The sequence below is a fragment of the Leptopilina boulardi genome, unplaced genomic scaffold (assembly GCF_019393585.1).
Source record: "Leptopilina boulardi isolate dan_hultmark-lab unplaced genomic scaffold, ZJU_Lbou_2.1 LbouV2_351, whole genome shotgun sequence".
In the NCBI taxonomy this organism is placed as follows: domain Eukaryota; kingdom Metazoa; phylum Arthropoda; class Insecta; order Hymenoptera; family Figitidae; genus Leptopilina; species Leptopilina boulardi.
In genome coordinates this window covers 4008470-4025912 of record NW_026137920.1, presented here as the reverse complement: position 1 = coordinate 4025912, position 17443 = coordinate 4008470, and the positions used below count along the sequence as shown (strand labels likewise).

The 17443-nt window shown below is 25.9% G+C and overlaps 3 protein-coding genes across 3 annotated transcripts in view; all 3 read left to right on the top strand.

The window, feature by feature from the left end:
- The window catches only part of LOC127286226 (homeobox protein 2), a 213396-nt gene that overhangs the window by 115316 nt on the left and 80637 nt on the right, over window positions 1–17443 (top strand). The gene's annotated exons all lie outside the window — the stretch shown is intronic.
- Window positions 1585–7109, top strand: LOC127286231 (aminopeptidase N-like). The gene is made up of 7 exons (XM_051312606.1): window positions 1585–2100; window positions 3377–3557; window positions 3804–3927; window positions 4071–4152; window positions 4345–4751; window positions 6389–6651; window positions 6948–7109. The coding sequence occupies exons 1-7, from the start codon at window positions 1709–1711 to the stop codon at window positions 7092–7094; spliced, it is 1596 nt and encodes a 531-aa protein (XP_051168563.1). The 5' UTR covers window positions 1585–1708; the 3' UTR covers window positions 7095–7109.
- Window positions 7595–12977, top strand: LOC127286228 (aminopeptidase Q-like). Its single transcript, XM_051312590.1, has 9 exons — window positions 7595–7744; window positions 8076–8600; window positions 9624–10088; window positions 10420–10600; window positions 10891–11041; window positions 11161–11242; window positions 11563–11939; window positions 12314–12579; window positions 12730–12977. The coding sequence occupies exons 2-9, from the start codon at window positions 8146–8148 to the stop codon at window positions 12880–12882; spliced, it is 2130 nt and encodes a 709-aa protein (XP_051168547.1). The 5' UTR covers window positions 7595–7744; window positions 8076–8145; the 3' UTR covers window positions 12883–12977.

Sequence of the window (17443 nt, the reverse complement as noted above, 5' to 3'; positions counted from 1 at the left end):
AAAAAACAATTTTCAGCCGAATGAGAAATAAAAAAATAATTCTCTCCTACCCCCCCCCCCCCCACCAGAGAATTATTTTTTTTGTATTATGTTTTTTGAGATCACTGAAAACGGATCTGATGTCAATTTTACCCCATCACATCAGAAATTTTTGACATAACCTCTAAAAGTCTTCATTGGAACAGAAAAAGTAATTCTAGCCTAAAAATTTAGGGCATTATTTCTATTTACGTTTTTTGAATCGCTGAAACTTAATCCAAGGTCCATTTTACCCCATTATGGGGTAATGTCAAAATCCTGACTTGATGGGGTAAAAGTGGAGTTCAGGTTCATTTTCATCGTTCTCAAAAGAATACAATAAATACTCAATCTCTCGTAGGACAAAATTATTTTATTTTTTTTTGCAACTGAACCCTCACAGCACCAGATATCCGAGGATATTCCCAAAACATCCCTTGGATATCCTAGGGATACCCCAGGGATATCCTAAGGATACTTTAAGGATATCCAAAGTAGCGGCGGTTAGGATATCCTAGGGTTATCCCTGGGATATCTAAGGATGTCCCTAGGACGTCCCAGGGATATCCTAATTATTTCCCCGGATATTATTAGGATATCCTCAGGACGTCCTAAGGATATCTCAAGGATATCCCTGGAATAATTAGGGATGTCCTTAGGACGTCCTAAGGATATCCACAGTATGTCTATATTATCTTAAGGGTTAGAATATCCTTGAGTCGTTCTAAAAATGTCCCTAAGATATCCATAAAACGACCCTAACATACAAATTAATTAAATAAAAATGGAAAACATATTTTTTTGATGTATTTATAATGTATTTCCAAGATATCTAAAATGATTCACCTTGTCTACAAGAATTCTTTTTTCTACTTTTTCTTTAAAAAAATCTCTTGAAACTAACTCAAACGCTAACTGTTTGTATCAAAAAATCGCTATCTCAAATAGTCAAAATTTGAAACATAATGATATCCTAGGGAGATCTTAGCGATATTTCTAAAATATTTTAACGATATACCAAGTTTATCCCAAGAATATCCCCACGATATCACTAGGATATCCCTGGGATATACTTAGGATATCCCTAGAATATCCTCAGGAAATCTCCAGGATATCCTCAGTATATCCCAGGATATCCCCAGGATATCCTCAGTATATCCCAGTATATCCCCAGGATATCATCAGTATATCCCAGGATATCCTCAGTATATCCCCAGGATATCCCAAAAATATCCTACATAACGGCGGTTTGAATGTTCTGAGGATATCCTCAGGATATCCTAGGATATCCTATGGACGTTTTCAGGATATCCTACATTAGTTTAGGATATACTGTGGATATCCTCAGGATATCCTTTTGTTGTGAGGGAAATGTCTTTTTGAGGTTATGTCAAAAGCATGAAATAATGGGGTAAAATGGACATTAGATTTGTATTCATCGACCTCAAAAACATACAGTAAACATAGTCGGACCCTAAAAATATAATAATAATAATAATTATTATTATTATTTTTTTTTGATATTATTATTTATAATTATAATAATTAAAATAATTTCAGATATTATTTAACAACAAATTTACAACCAACCTATGCGCGTCAAGTTTTTCCATGTTGGGATGAGCCATCATTTAAAGCAACTTATGATATTTCAATTAAACATTATGCAAATTACACTGTGCACTCAAATATGCCAGTGAAAAAAATTACTACACCAAATGATGATGATAATAATAATAATCAACAAAAACTAATAAAAAATAATGTGAAAAAAATATGGACACATTTTAAAACAACACCATTAATGTCTCCGTATCATGTAACATTTTCCATATCAGATGTTGTCAATGTACAAAGTAGTGAAAAATTATTATCAATATGGAGTGAAAATGACAAAAATAATGATAATAATAATAATTCAAGTATAAAATCATTATTATTAATGGAATCATTGAAAATGAGCGATCAAGTATTAAAATTATTTGAAGGATATACAAAAATTTCTTATATGTTGCCAAAAATTGATATCATTACATTTCCCACTTTGGATAAGACTGAAAATTGGGGAGTAATTTACTTTTGGTAATTGTTTATTTTATTGCTAATATATTTGGTAATTTTTTTTTTTTTTGAAAAAGACGTGGGTGATAATTTTATTTTATATTCGAGGATAATGGGCGATATTATCGAAGAATATCAATTAGGAATATTCCATTTTTAAATATTTGAGAATACTATATGATAATATCTAAGAATATTATGGAACATTGTCCTAGAGTATTTATGTAATAATGTCTCTAAATGTTGTTTTGTAATATTTGACAATATTATGACGTAATATCTTATAATAATACGTAGTAATATCCGGTAATATCTCATAATTTTACGTAGTAATATCTTACAATACTATGTAGTAGTATTTTATAATTTGAAACTGTAATATCGTATAATATTTTAAACTAATATCTTGTAATAATATCGAGTAATATCTTACAATATTACGTAGTAATGTCCGATAATATCTTCTAATTTTACGTAGTGATATCTTGAATATTATAAAGTAATATCTTACACAAAATACGTAGTAATATCTGGTAATATATCATAATTTTATGTAGTAATATCTTACAATATTAAGTAGTAGTATTTTATAATTTAAAATTATAATATCTATAATAACTATAATATTATATTGTAAAGTAATATTTTTGTAATAATATCGAGTAATATATTACAATAATACGTAGTAATATCTGGTAATATCTCATAATTTTACGTAGTGATAACTTATAATATTTTGAAGTAATTTATATCCTTCAACATTATGCAGTAATATTTCAGAATTTTATATGGTAATATCTTGTAATATTATCGGATACTATTTTACAATATTAACCAGTAATATCCGGTAATATCTGATAATTTTACGAAATAATATCCGCGGTAATATCTGTTAATTTTACGAAGTAATATCCGGTAATATCTGATAATTTTACGAAGTAATATCTTATAATATTATAAAGTAATATTTTATAATTCAAAGCCATAATATCTTACAATATTATAAAGTAATATTCCTCAATATTGTGAAGTAATATTTCATAATTTGATCTAGTAGTATCTTAAAATATTTTAGAGAAATATCTTATAATATTATGTACTAATATCTGATAATATCTCATATTTTGTAATATTAATATTTGAATTTGCTTATAATTCCTAATATTTTAATTGAATATTCCAAATATTCCATGAATATAAAATGTAATATTCTATGCTCTATTGGACAGAATCATATTCGAAATTAATATAATATTGTTAAAATAAAAATAAGAAAAAATTGTTTTTCTACTTTTAGGGAAGAATCAATCTTTAAAAAGTCTGAATTTTTGTTAGAGGATAAAGAGAAAATATCATCAGTTATTGTTCCTGCTATTGCTCAACAATGGTTTGACAATTTAGTCACTCCACATTGGTGGTCAGATCTTTGGATAACTTCCGGTTTATCAACTTATTTGGGATATTTCGCAACTGCTAAAGTACTTTTTTTTTTAAATTATATTTAAAAAATTAATTATTAATTAATTAATTAATTAGATTACCTAAATATTCTTAATTATTATATTATATTATAATAATTAATTAATAATTACTATTAATTAATTATAAAAATTAATTATTCAAATTACTTGCAAAAATATTAATTATCTAGAAAAGTGCAGTGTTTAAAATTATCATTGAAAAATTAAATTAAATACATTTATATTTATTTTTCTAATTTGAAGGTGTTAAATATTCCCAGTCTCGTTGATTTTTATTTAATTAAAAAAATTCATGATGTTCCTCTTAATCGTGATATAAAGAATTGTAATGAATATATCATGGAAGATATCACATTGTCAAACAAACGTTAGTATAATTTTTCTTTTTCAATTTTTACCATAAAAAAAAAACTTGAAAAAAAAATTATTGAAATTTTTTTTTTAATTAATTTTTTTTTTTCAAAAAAATATTTAAAAAAACTAATAATTATTTTTATTATTTATTTTTAGCCGCCAAAATAATGCACATGTTAAACAGTTTAATAACCAATCGAGTTTTTCAAACAGGTGTGAGAAATATATTGCAAAAATTGTAAGTTAAATAATTTTTATTTTCACTAAACAGTTAAAAAAAACGAATATTCCTTTAGAAATTTTTTCTTATTAAATATTTAATTTTAAAAAATCTCAATTACATTATTTGTGTTGAATTAAAAACTATATTAAATGAATTTGACGAAATAATAATAAAATTGGCTAACAAATAAAAATAAATAATTTTTAGCAAATTTAAGTCAATAAAAAGTGACGACTTCTGGTTTATTATGCAAGAATCTTTAAATAAATCGAGCTTGAGTAATAAAATTAATATCAAAATAGTGATGGAGCGTTATGTATTACAAACCGGATATCCAATAATTAACATGTATCGAAATTACACAACTGGAACAATAAAATTGACTCAAGAATGTTCATTGGATTTTAAAAATATTATTAATAATAATGATACTTATAATAATAATAACAACAACATTAAGAAAAAATGGTGGATTCCAATAAATTTTGCAACAAGTGAATCATTTAATTTTATGTCAATTTTCGCAACACATTGGCTAAAACCAGATGAAAATGAATTAACTATTGAAGGCGTTCATTTAAATGATTTCATTATTTTTGATAATCAAGTCACTGGTAATAAATAAAAATTTATGGAAAAATTATAATTTTTTAAAAAAATTCAGTATAATATCTGACAATATTCAAGGAATATCTCAAAAATTCATGGTAATATCTGACGATATTCCAGGAATATCTCAAAAATTCATGGTAATATCTGACGATATTCCAGGAATATCTAAAAAAAAATCATGGTAATATCTGACGATATTCCAGGAATATCTCAAAAATTCATGGTAATATCTGACGATATTCCAGGAATACCTCAAAAATTTATCGTAATATCTCAGTTATGAATAATATGTTAAAATATTAAAAGAATATCACAGTAACGGATAGTAATATTTGACGATATTACAGGAATATATCCAAAATGTACAGTAATAACTGACGATATTCCAAAAATATATTACAAATAATATCCAATAATATCTGACAATATTCCAAAAAATATTTATCACAAAAATTGATGTTAATATCTAAAGTTAGGAATACTTTTTAAAATATTCAGTAATATCTGAAACTATCCAAGAAATATTTCCTCAATGATAAAATAATATCGTTTAATATTTTTTGGACTGTTAGAAAAATATTTATAATATTCGAAATATTCCGCAACTAATATTTATGAAATACTTTTTTTTCTCAATAATGACCAAGTTTATTTTAGGAATAATCCATGAGTATTTTAGTAATATTCGAATATCTGGAATATCTGTAATACTGGAATATCTCGAAAATATCGTTCTCAAAATAATTTTTGAAATAAAAATGTCTATTATAAATATTATAAATATTTTATGTTATTTTTTACAGTAATGTCTAGTAATATCCGATAATATATTGTATGTATCTGTTAATTTGAAAAATACAAAATCATATTTTAGGAATATTGAAAAATATCCAATAATATTCAATATTTCATAAATATATTTCATTATTGAAATATTTAATAATATTATTATTATATTTATTAATATTTGATTATTGCGTAATATTTTACAATATTCTAGTAATATCTAAAACAAATTAGATAATATCAGATAGTATTCGTGGAATATTGAGATATTAACTAATTTGTAACAATATTACTGGAATATTAGTAGAATATTGTCAAATATCAATTAAATTCTATGAAATATTCCACATATATCTGAGGATATTACTTAATATTTAACAAAATGGTAATAATATTTTTAATTTATTAATTAATATCATATTCACGGAATATTTTTGAGATATTAATGAATATTATGAAAAATTAAATAAAACATTGTGAAATGTTACTTAATTTTCTCTAGATATTAGTAGAATATTTTTGAACATTATGTAATATCAGTTAATAATTTTGTAATATTTTGAGGATATTAAATAATGTTATAAAATATTTTATGTCAAATTAATAAAATATTGACAAATATTACTTAATATTTTCGAGATATTACTAGAATATTTTAAATATTCATAATATTATAAATATTCAAAATGTTTATAATATTATAGTAATATTTTAGAAAAATCAGTAAGTAATATCAGTTAATAATATTCTAAAAATATTTTTTTAAGGATATTAAGTAATATTGAAAAATGTACTAAAAATAATCCACCTAGATATTCCAGAGATATTTTTTAATGAAAAATAATTCTTTCAGGATTTTATCGTGTAAATTACGACAAAAGAAGCTGGATTAAAATATCAGATTATTTAAATTCGGAAAAATTTCATAAAATTCATTTTTTAAATCGTGCTAAACTTTTACAAGACGTCACATGGTTTTGGCAAAATAACAAAATGGAGACAAATTTTTTTTTAACATTTGTCTCATATTTAAAACGTGAAAGCAATGTTATTCCTTGGTTTCAATTTCATGATATTCTTTCATTTGCGTTTAAAATTGATGATACAATATTTCAGGTAATTTTAAATACTAGTATTTTTTTCTTTCTTTTTTTCATATGAAATTTTTAGCGTTTGTTGTAAATAATTTTTTTTCAGTATTGAATTTTGAATAAAAAATATTTAATTTACATTTTCAAATAATTTTAATAAAAAAAATTTTTTCTTAAATATTTACTTAAAAATTTTTAACTTTTAATTAAAATATATTTTTAATATTTATTTTTAAATAATATTGATAATATTGCTAATAATTAATAAATTATTATAGAGTAATAATAATTAAATAATTAATTTTTTTTTTGCATATACAGAACTTGGTGGAACTTTTAGTTAATTCTGTTCTCGAGAAAAGAATTTTTGACAACGAAAAAAATGATGAATTCTTGGTGAAGAAATTGTTATATATGGCAAAATATTGGAAAGAAAAATTCAAATTTTATTCTTCAAGGAAAAATTAGTTTCTTTACTTTAAAAATTTGACTAAATTTGATAATTATAATAATTTTAATTTTGGCAAATTTTTTTTTTCATTTTACTTTTCTATTAATTTTCATTGTTAAATATTATGTTCGTAATATATATTAATATTCCTGTTAAATAATTATAATAATTGACAAATAAAATAATAATAATAATAATAATAATAGAAATAAAATATTATTAGTAATTAAACAATTACAATCATTTTAATTATTAAATAATGGTATACATAAATAAGTAACATTATTTTTAAATAGAAAAATATCAATTTTTTGTTTTAAAGTAAGAAATAATATTTAAAGATGAAAATTTACAACGGTTAAGAAAATATTATTGATTTTTCGTTGGTAAGATTACGTAAAATTTTTTAACGATAAGATAAACAATATTTGAATAGATCAAAGATATAATATAAAGGATGTGGAATTTTCTAGTAAAGTTTTACGTCATTTCTACTTAAAAAAAAAAATCTCGATATAAATTTCCGTTTGACACTGGGTTTAAACAGTGTGCTTGAATCATTGTAGGAGTTGACATGAATTTCCTGCTCTTCATTATAATAAAGTATATTCTAAAATTTCAGTTACAAAATTAAATACCGAAAAAAATTGAGAAAAAAAATTGGAAGGTTAGTTTTTAAACTTGAATTTTTTTATTTGTTAATTAATGTATAATATTAACAATAAATATGTAATTCAACAATTTGAAAAAAAACTTTTAATATTCAAATTTCATGCCAAAAGAAATTTTATTCTAAACATAACCTCAACTTGGCGCGAAATTTGAATTTTCAAAATCGTTAATTTTTTTAAAAAACTGAATTTTTTTTTATATTTTAATTTAAATTTCTATTCAAATATTTGTACATTTTATTTTCAAAAAGAATTAATTTTTATTCCTTAAAAAAATGTTAAATTTTCATAATTATTTCTTTACTTATTTGAAATATTTTTTTCCAGAATTTCATTAAATATTTACCAACTCGGTCGTAGATATTATTGAAAATTACAAAAAAAAAAAAAAAAAAATATGAAGCACATTCACCTGAGCATTTTACTATTTACCTTTGTCGAGTTTACGCAACAGTCAATAAACTATCGATTGCCAAATGCCACAAAACCACTTCATTATAAATTAAAATTCGAACCGCACCTGTCTAAGGATAATTTCACATTTGACGGTGAAGCAGAAATTCTCGTCGAGATTTTAAGTAAAACAAATAATATAACATTACACTCGGTGAATTTAACGATATTTGAGGAAGAAACTTTTCTCATTGGCGAAGAAGAAAATAATAATAATAACAATTTTTCACAGCCAATTGAACATATTTATGAGGATGAAAGTGAATTTTTCATTTTAAAATTTGACAATCAATTGCAACCGGGAAATTATACGTTAATGATAAAATTTACAGGCGCAATGAATGATGAACCTCGAGGATTTTTTTGGGATTCTTATACGAATGATAACAACGAAACTATGTAAGTTAAAAAAAAACAAAAACTGAAATAGTTATTTAATTAATTTCTATTGGTGCACGCCTCTAGTGCCCTTATTGCTGCATGGGCGTGATTCTCCTCTTCCACTGCAGTTAAACCCGCCTCTAGTACGTCCTTATTGGTTCATGGGCGTGGCTCTCCTCCCTCACTGCTGTTAACCCCACCTCTGATAGGCCCTCAATGGTACATGGGCGTGACGCTCCTCCTTCATTCCAGTTAACCCCGCCTCTAGCACGCCCTTATTAGTCTAGCGGCGTGGCGCTCCTCCTCTACTGTAGTTAACTCCGCCTTTAGCACGCCCTTATTAGTGAATGGGCGTGACGCTCCACCTTTTCTGCTGTTAACTCCGCCTCCAGCACCCTATTATTGGTTTATGGGCGTGGCGCTCCACCTCCAGTACTTGTGACTCCGCCCTTAGCACGTACTTATTATTGCCTGGGCGTGGTACTCCTTCCTCCACTATACGTAGCTCCACCTCCAGTGAGCTATGTTTGTTTATGGGGCGTAACTATTCTCAATTAGGATGCCCTAATTGATACATGGGCGTGATTCTCCGCCTCCAGGACGTTCTACTTGGTACGCGCATGGACGTGGCTATTCTTAACCAACACACCCCAATTAATTAATGGGCGTGACTTTCCTCCTCCAGGGCGTTCTATTTAATACTCGCGCTTAACTCCGCCTTTACCATGTCCTAATCGATGCATGGGCGTGACTATCTCCCTGCAAAAGAAGTAACCACGCCACTAAAGTGCTCCTATTGGTGGATGGGTGTGACTATTCTCAACCACTACGCTCTAATCGATGCCTGGGCGTGATTCTTACCCTTAAAAAGATATAACCACGCCTTTAAAACGCTTTTATTGTTACATGGGCGTGGCTATACTTATCCAACACGCCCTAATCGATTCCTGGGCGTTCTACTTAATACTCGCACGTAATTTTACCTTAAAATTTAACCTTTAATATTTTTTTCTATTCTAACGTTCAACCATTTATTTCTAGATATTTGTCCGCAACTCAATTTGAAACGAGTTTTGCACGCATGGCTTTTCCCTGCTGGGACGAGCCAGCTTTAAAATCGACTTTTGAAATTTCAATCAAGCATTTTTCAAATTATACAGCTCTCTCGAATATGCCAATGGAAACAATCATTTCTGATGATGATGATGATGATAATAATGAGAAAATTTGGACAATTTTTCAAATTACACCTCTAATGTCCACGTATTTAGTTTGCTTTACAGTCACGAATTTTGTCAATATTTCCCATGTTGAAGGTAATTTGACAATTTGGTCACGTAAAGATATTATTGATACCATGAATCTTGGACTTGAAATTGCATCACGTGCTTTGACAGTTTTGGAAGAGTACACTGGTATTCCATATGAATTGCCAAAAATGGATATTATTGCAATTCCAAATTATATTCATGGTGCAATGGAAAATTGGGGATTGATTGTTTTCAAGTGAGTAGTTTTTCAAAAATTTATTTAAAAAAAAAAATTAAAAATTTTTTTCCTTTATTTAGACAAACGTGGCATATTTTGATGGAATTTAAAAAAATTTTTATTTTCATAAAAAAATATTTTATACTTTAAAAAAAAATTTATATATATTTTTTTTTAATTTTTGCAAAAAATATAACTTTTTTAAAAAAAAAATTGTATACTTTTGCGAAAAAAAAATATTTTTTTTTACTTTTTTCAAAAAAAGTATTTTTTTTTTTTTTTTTAAATTATTTTATAGGTACTTTTTTTTGAAGAAATTTATATTAAAATTTTTTTTCCAAATTTAAAGAGAGGAATATCTTTTGAGAAACGACAGCTCTTTAGAAAGCGACATATTGAAAACGTACAAATTTATGGTTCATGAAGTTGCCCATCAGTGGTTCGGAAATCTGGTTACTCCGGCTTGGTGGGATGATTTATGGATAACGGAAGGACTTGCTTCTTATCTTCATTATTTTCTGACAGACAAGGTTCATTTGCCTTAAAAGTTCAAAATAAATCATTCATCAATAAATTAATTATTACATATTTATATATATTTTCAATTAATAATTAGAGTTAATTAATTATATATAAAAAGTAATTATTATTTAATTACAATAATTAATTAACAAATTATTTAATTAATTATTAATTATAATAATAATAATAATAATAATAATAATAAATTTTTTAAATAGATATTAATTTTTAATATTAATTTATAAAAAAAATTGATTAAATAATAATTTTTTTTTTGAATATTTCTTCTTTTTCGAAGGTCTTTAATTTTCCAAGAATGATGGACCTTTTTGAAGTCAGCAATACATTTAAAGTCTACGAAAAAGACGAACAACTTTCTCTACCTTTATTTCGCAATGTGACATCATCAAGGGAATCGCATAATCTTTTACTTGGAGTGCACGACAAGTGTCAGTTTCATTTAAAATTTTAATAAATTTTTCATTCTCATAGTAATTTTATTTTAATTTATTACAAAAAAATTAATAAAATTATTAATTTTATAAATTTTTTTAATTAATTTCTATAGCTGCTACAATGATGCACATGCTAAGTAGTTTAATGTCAAAGGAAGTTTTCCAAACAGGATTAAGAAAACTTTTACAAAAATAGTGAGTTTAAATTTTAATTTAAAATAATAAATAAATAATTAATAATATTCAAAATTATTTGAAATTAATTTACGGTACTTGTAATTAATAATTTTTAAAAAGCAATGTTTGAAAAATAATTATAAAATTAATAAATTATTAACTTATAATTAAATAATAATAATAATAATTTATTTATTAGTTAATAAATATTGCCTTTAATATAAATGTTTTTTAAATCTGTTAATATTTATATAAAAATTAAAAAAAAAAAATTTTTTTTTTAACGAATTTAATAAGTTGAAAAATGAAAATATTTTTAAAAAATCGATAACTTTTAGCAGGTATGGAACAATAACAACTGATGATTTTTGGCAAACATTACAAGAATCATTGAATGATTCAAATAAAATAATAATGAATAATAATTTTGAAATAAAAAAAGTAATGGAATCTTATATATCACAAATAGGATATCCTGTGATTAATATGTCGCGAAATTATACAAGCGGTACAATAACATTGTCACAAGAATGTATAATTTGTCCGGAAAATGAAACAGAATCAAAATTTTGGATTCCAATTAATTTTGCGAAAAGTTCGTCATTAAATTTTTCATCTACAATTGCAAATTATTGGTTGAGTCCTGAGGAGAAGGAATTAATTATTGAAGGAATTTCACCTGATGATTGGATTATTTTTAATATACAAAATAGTGGTGAATTCTCATTATTTACTTTTTATTTATTTGATTGATTAATTGTTATCTAATTAATGAAAATATTATTAATTAATTAATAACAGTTAGATGTAAAATTTAAATTAATTATAATAATTAGTTAATTATTAAGTAATTTATTAATTTTTAGAATAACTACATAGTTAATTAATTAATTAATATAATTATTATATTTAAAAAATCATTATTATTATTAATTATTATTTAAATAATAATCATAATTATTATCCTCATATTTCTTTTCTTAAATTTTAATTATTATTTTTTATTACAAAAATTTTGCACAAAATTATTTTTTTTTATATTATTATTGTAATATTAATTTATTTATAAATTATGAAAATTATTTTTAGCCTATTATCGTGTAAACTATGATCAACAAAATTGGGAGATCATATCAAATTTTTTGAATTCGAAGAATTTTTCCCAAATTCACATTTTAAATCGAGCTCAATTATTAGACGATGCATTTTGGCTTTTTAAACAAAATAAACTTGATAGAGATTTTCTTTTAAATCTCACATTATACATGGCACGTGAAGTAGATTACATTCCATGGGTTGCATGTGATGCAATTTTACTTTATTTTCAAACACAAAATGACACACTAAACTTTAAGGTACGAAATTTTTATTTAATAAAATTCAAACAAAAAATTTCATTATTTTTCGTTTATTTTCAGTTAAACCACGAAATAAAATAATAAATTATTAAAACTGAAATTAAAACAAAAATATATTTTTATTAATTAAAAAATTATTCTATACAGGAGTACACTTTGAATTTAGTGGAGGCCCTTGTCGAAGATTCGGGTGTCGATCAAAAAGAAAGTGACGATATTTTTACAGTTTTTAAACGATTTATTGGCACCTATTGGAGTTGTGCTGCTGACAGACGTTATTGTAGTAAAATCAAATGGTAATTTACTTAATATAATAAAGTGACAAAGCTGAATTTATATAAATTAATATTATATTTTATTCATGGAATATAAAAGAAATAAAAAAGCAATTAAAAATCGAATTTGATTTATTTATATATAATTTGTTTTACTGAAGAAAAAAAAATTAAACATTAGTCCCGCCTCCAGTGTTTGTTGATTGGTCCATGGGCGTAACTATCCCCTCTCCAGCGCAACTTGATTCGCACTGAAGCATAACCCCGCCTCCAACTTTCGTTGATTGGTCCTTGGGCGTAACTATCCCCTCTCCACCGCTCGTTGATTGGTCCCTAGGCGTAACTATCCCCTCTCCAGCGCGACTTGATTCGCACTCAAGCATAACTCCGCCTCCAGCTTTCGTTGATTGGTCCTTGGGCGTAACTATCCCCTCTCCACCGCTCGTTGATTGGTCCCTAGGCGTAACTATATCCCTCCTCCAAGTCGATTTCATTCGCCCTCGCACATAACTTCACCTTTATCGCAATCTGATTTGTACCTGGGCGTGGCTTTTCCCCCTCTATCGCCTGGTGATAAATTTTTTTCGTTTAAATAATCTATTACATTATTCACTTTAAAGAAATAAAATACAATTTACAAACAAATTAATTTAAAGGTGAGGAAAATTGTTAGTTAATTGAAATTGAAAAAAATGCAAAATTGAGAAAGTTATATTGACACGAGAATAGGGAGACAATGAATGTTGCAGCAAATAAATAAAGATTCCCATTTCTCGTATCGAAAGATAGAGAGAGAGAGAGAAAGACGATCCCACAATGTTGCCCGCAAGGCTTTTTAGAGAATCTAAAGAAGCGGAAGCCCCGTCCTTATACCTAAAACCACAATTGTTTTTCTTCACCATTTATTTCTCAACCTCTCTGTCTTACTCTTTCTCCCATTCCTTCGCGAAGAATCTTTCTCCTTCAATATAATACTCATCGTCTTCTAGGAAGTCCAGTAAATTTTTCTGAATGACAATTCCAGTGACTATCTTTTCCCCAAGAGTGGTGTGAATTTCGTATATATTACATCGAAATTGCGACTCAAAATATGAAAAAAAACACTATTTAATATTTTTTAATACTTTCTTATGTTTTTTAAATACTTTTTTAATATAAAGGTAAACTTTCAAATTTTTCCTTCTTTCATTTTATAAAAATATTTATTTAAATAATTTTAGAAAAATTTTAGGTTATGTTTAATAATTCTATCAAGTTTTACTATTTGCTAAATAATATTTTTAATATTAATAATTTTTAATATTTAATAATTATTTTAGATATTTAGAATAATAGAAGGAAAAAATGACTGACGAAAAGTTAATTTATTATCCATCTTAATTTAATATTTCATTATCTATTTTTATTAAAAATTATTTATTTATAATATAAATTTCACTATATTACTAACAATAATAGCTGCAAATAAGTTTCGAATTAAATTTTTATTCGCCAAAATACCACAGAAAAAAGTCAAAATACAAGAGCAAATCACAATATTTTAGACATTATTAAAAAAAAAAACTATTTTACTTTGATTCTTATATTTTTCTTAATATTTATTTCCGAATATATTTTTAGAAATTTATTTACCTAATATTTTGAAAGTACAATTAAATTACATTCATTAAATTAAAAAGAAATAAAAGAAAAAATATTTTCTAACCTACAAAATTTTCTAATGCATGCAATAAGATGCGTGAATTTACAAAAATTTTTTTGAATTATAAAATTGTTTGTTATCGACGATTATTATTATCAATTTTGTCATTTTTTTATTTTAATTTCACTTATTCCTTTACTTTTCCAACTTATTCGCCATTATTTAATTAGAAAGATCGCTTTGTTTACTTTTCGTCGAAAATATACTCGTAGTACACGAAATGTCCCGATGTTGTCGCAAGTACTGCTGGAGTCATAAAGTGACCATTAAAATTTAGTTCCTTCAAGCAGCGCCACCAACGTCAACTGAAATAGCGCCAAAATTTGAAAAAAGGAATAAAATAGTTAATTTATTTTTTTGTAAACGAATAAAAATATATATTTCAAAGAATTATTGCAAAATCCAGAGATTGGTTTTCGTTTACTCAATTTGTCATTCAATAAATAAAAAAAAGAAATTTAATTAACAAATTTTTTTCGGTGAAGTCAATTTGGTTAATATAAATATCAAATTGATTTTATCATAATATGTGCAGGAGCAACAAATTTTCTCACCTCGTCTTTGATATGTGGCCTCGTCTCGACCTGGATTTTCAGGTCAAATGCGTGGGTACGAAGGACAGATGTCTACGCAGATGGAATGAGTACACAGAGCATATATATATCTATCTGTCTCCTCATAATATATGTATTATATATTTATATTTATGTTTTTTTTTTTAAATAACATTATATAAAAACACATGCATTTTTTAATAATTTAAAATTTCGCGCGCAAATCAAACCCACGTTGTCTACCCAAACAAGCAGATAGAAAGTAAACTCACATATATATTACACTGTATTAGTATTCATTTTTATTTTCAATTTATGTAACTATTTTTGGATAGAAATTTGTACTTATATGTAACGCTTCAAGGTGAAAGAGATCTTAGTTACAAAACTAATTTTAGGTTATGTTTAGTGATTGATTTACCTAGACTTAACGTGTCTTTTTAATTATGTAAAATCAAAATCAGTTTTTATTGAATATTTTCAATGAAGAATTAAACCTCAGTGGTTTATGTCACTCCAAAAAAAAAACAGAAACATAACCTACAATTTTTTTTGCGACTTTGGAGCGTTGTCGACCAGGATTCGAAACGTAAATACTCAACATAGGTTTCTACATGTATATTACCTGGTAACTTACGTCTCGTGTTTTCTATATGTATTTTTATACGTTTGTTAAAAACATAACCTATTAAAGGCACTTTGCTTAAACGTTGTTTATTATTAAATAATTTTTTGTATTAATTTCTGTTTGACCTCTCCTGGTAAAGTTCTAAATGGACATTTGCTTCCAATATTTATTCGTGTAAATTATACAGATTTTTTACAGTATTTTACGTAAAATACGTAGAAAATGTAAAGTATACGCCGAAAACATTAAAGTTACGCGTAACTTATCCAAACTCTGTTGTCGACGAAAACAAAATTAACTGTTAAAAAGATGCGCGCGCATGTTTTCAAGAGCGCGGTCTGGGAGACCGCTGTATCACTAATTCAAACAATAAACCAGCAATTTTTATGCCAAAAAATGAATATAATAATATTTTTTTCGACTTTTTGAAAAATTATGTAACGTTAAATAATATCGTATTCATTCATACACTGGGCAAGGATTATTTGAGTATTTTGCAGAAATTGTGCGCTCGCGGTGGAAAGGCATATATATATATATATGTATATAGCGATAACCATCGCACGTATAAGCGCCAAGCCATCGGCCTACAACGTTTAAATGGGAGAGATTAGACGAACGACCATTGTGAATGCAAAGTCGATATTATCACGGGGTAATGGCCAAGACGTAAGGAATCGCGACTCTCTAAGATTGCGATCATCGGCGGGTATACAGGTATATCTCGTTGCATGCTTGTTTAAAATGGAGGACATACTGATTTAGCCTTGAGCGCTTCACTTTTATAAGTATTAGTATACGTATATATATATAAATGCATTGGGATTTAGAAATACTTCCGCTCTCGACAGTCAATGTTTACTGTCGTCGTTTTACGCTATATGTTATGCTGTTTTCGAGAAAGAAGGAATGAGTGAGAAAGAATAAGAGAGAAAAAGAGAGAGAGAGAAATATTACGTAACTGTTTTGTAATTGGTGTGCATGTGAATCAGCATTTACATGGCTAACATAACCTTACTTTATTGACAGTACACATATGACAGAGTGAATAACCGGAATTTCTGTCAAAATTTTCCAACTGTATTTTGAAATATTTGGTATAAAATATCATTAACATGAACGAGAGACAATTTTATGTTGAAAAGGTAACAGTATTATAGATAAATTTAGTTTAGTAGACTTTCAAAAAGTCTATAAATAACAACGTTATTAGTTTGAGGTTATGTTTATGATATTTCTACTTTTTTATTTACAAAAAATATTGAGCACGAAATATAATATATCATATATATGTTTATATATTTTTTCTTTATTCACCTTTTGGAAAATCAAATTGCAATTTCTGTCCTTGTTTTACGCATACGGTTACCATTGGAAACGCGTGTACTAGACGAGGACATTCTACAAATACAAAATTATTGGCAACTCCTTGAAAACTTATTACCTTGGTAACGTCCCTCCTAAATTAAGGTTTTTCTACAATACTTTATATTTGTATCGATAATTTGGAAAATTTTCTATAAAAATAAAATTACGTAAGTTACGAAACGACGATAAACCCAACGCACAGGTAATTGGTTTCCATTGTCCCTACTTTTGCCATTTGTCATATAATTGTTTTCAACTACCGCACCCTGCTCTAGTGAAAATTTAGTGATTGTCAAAAGTAAAAGTTACTATAAAGTTACAAAATTTTCACTAA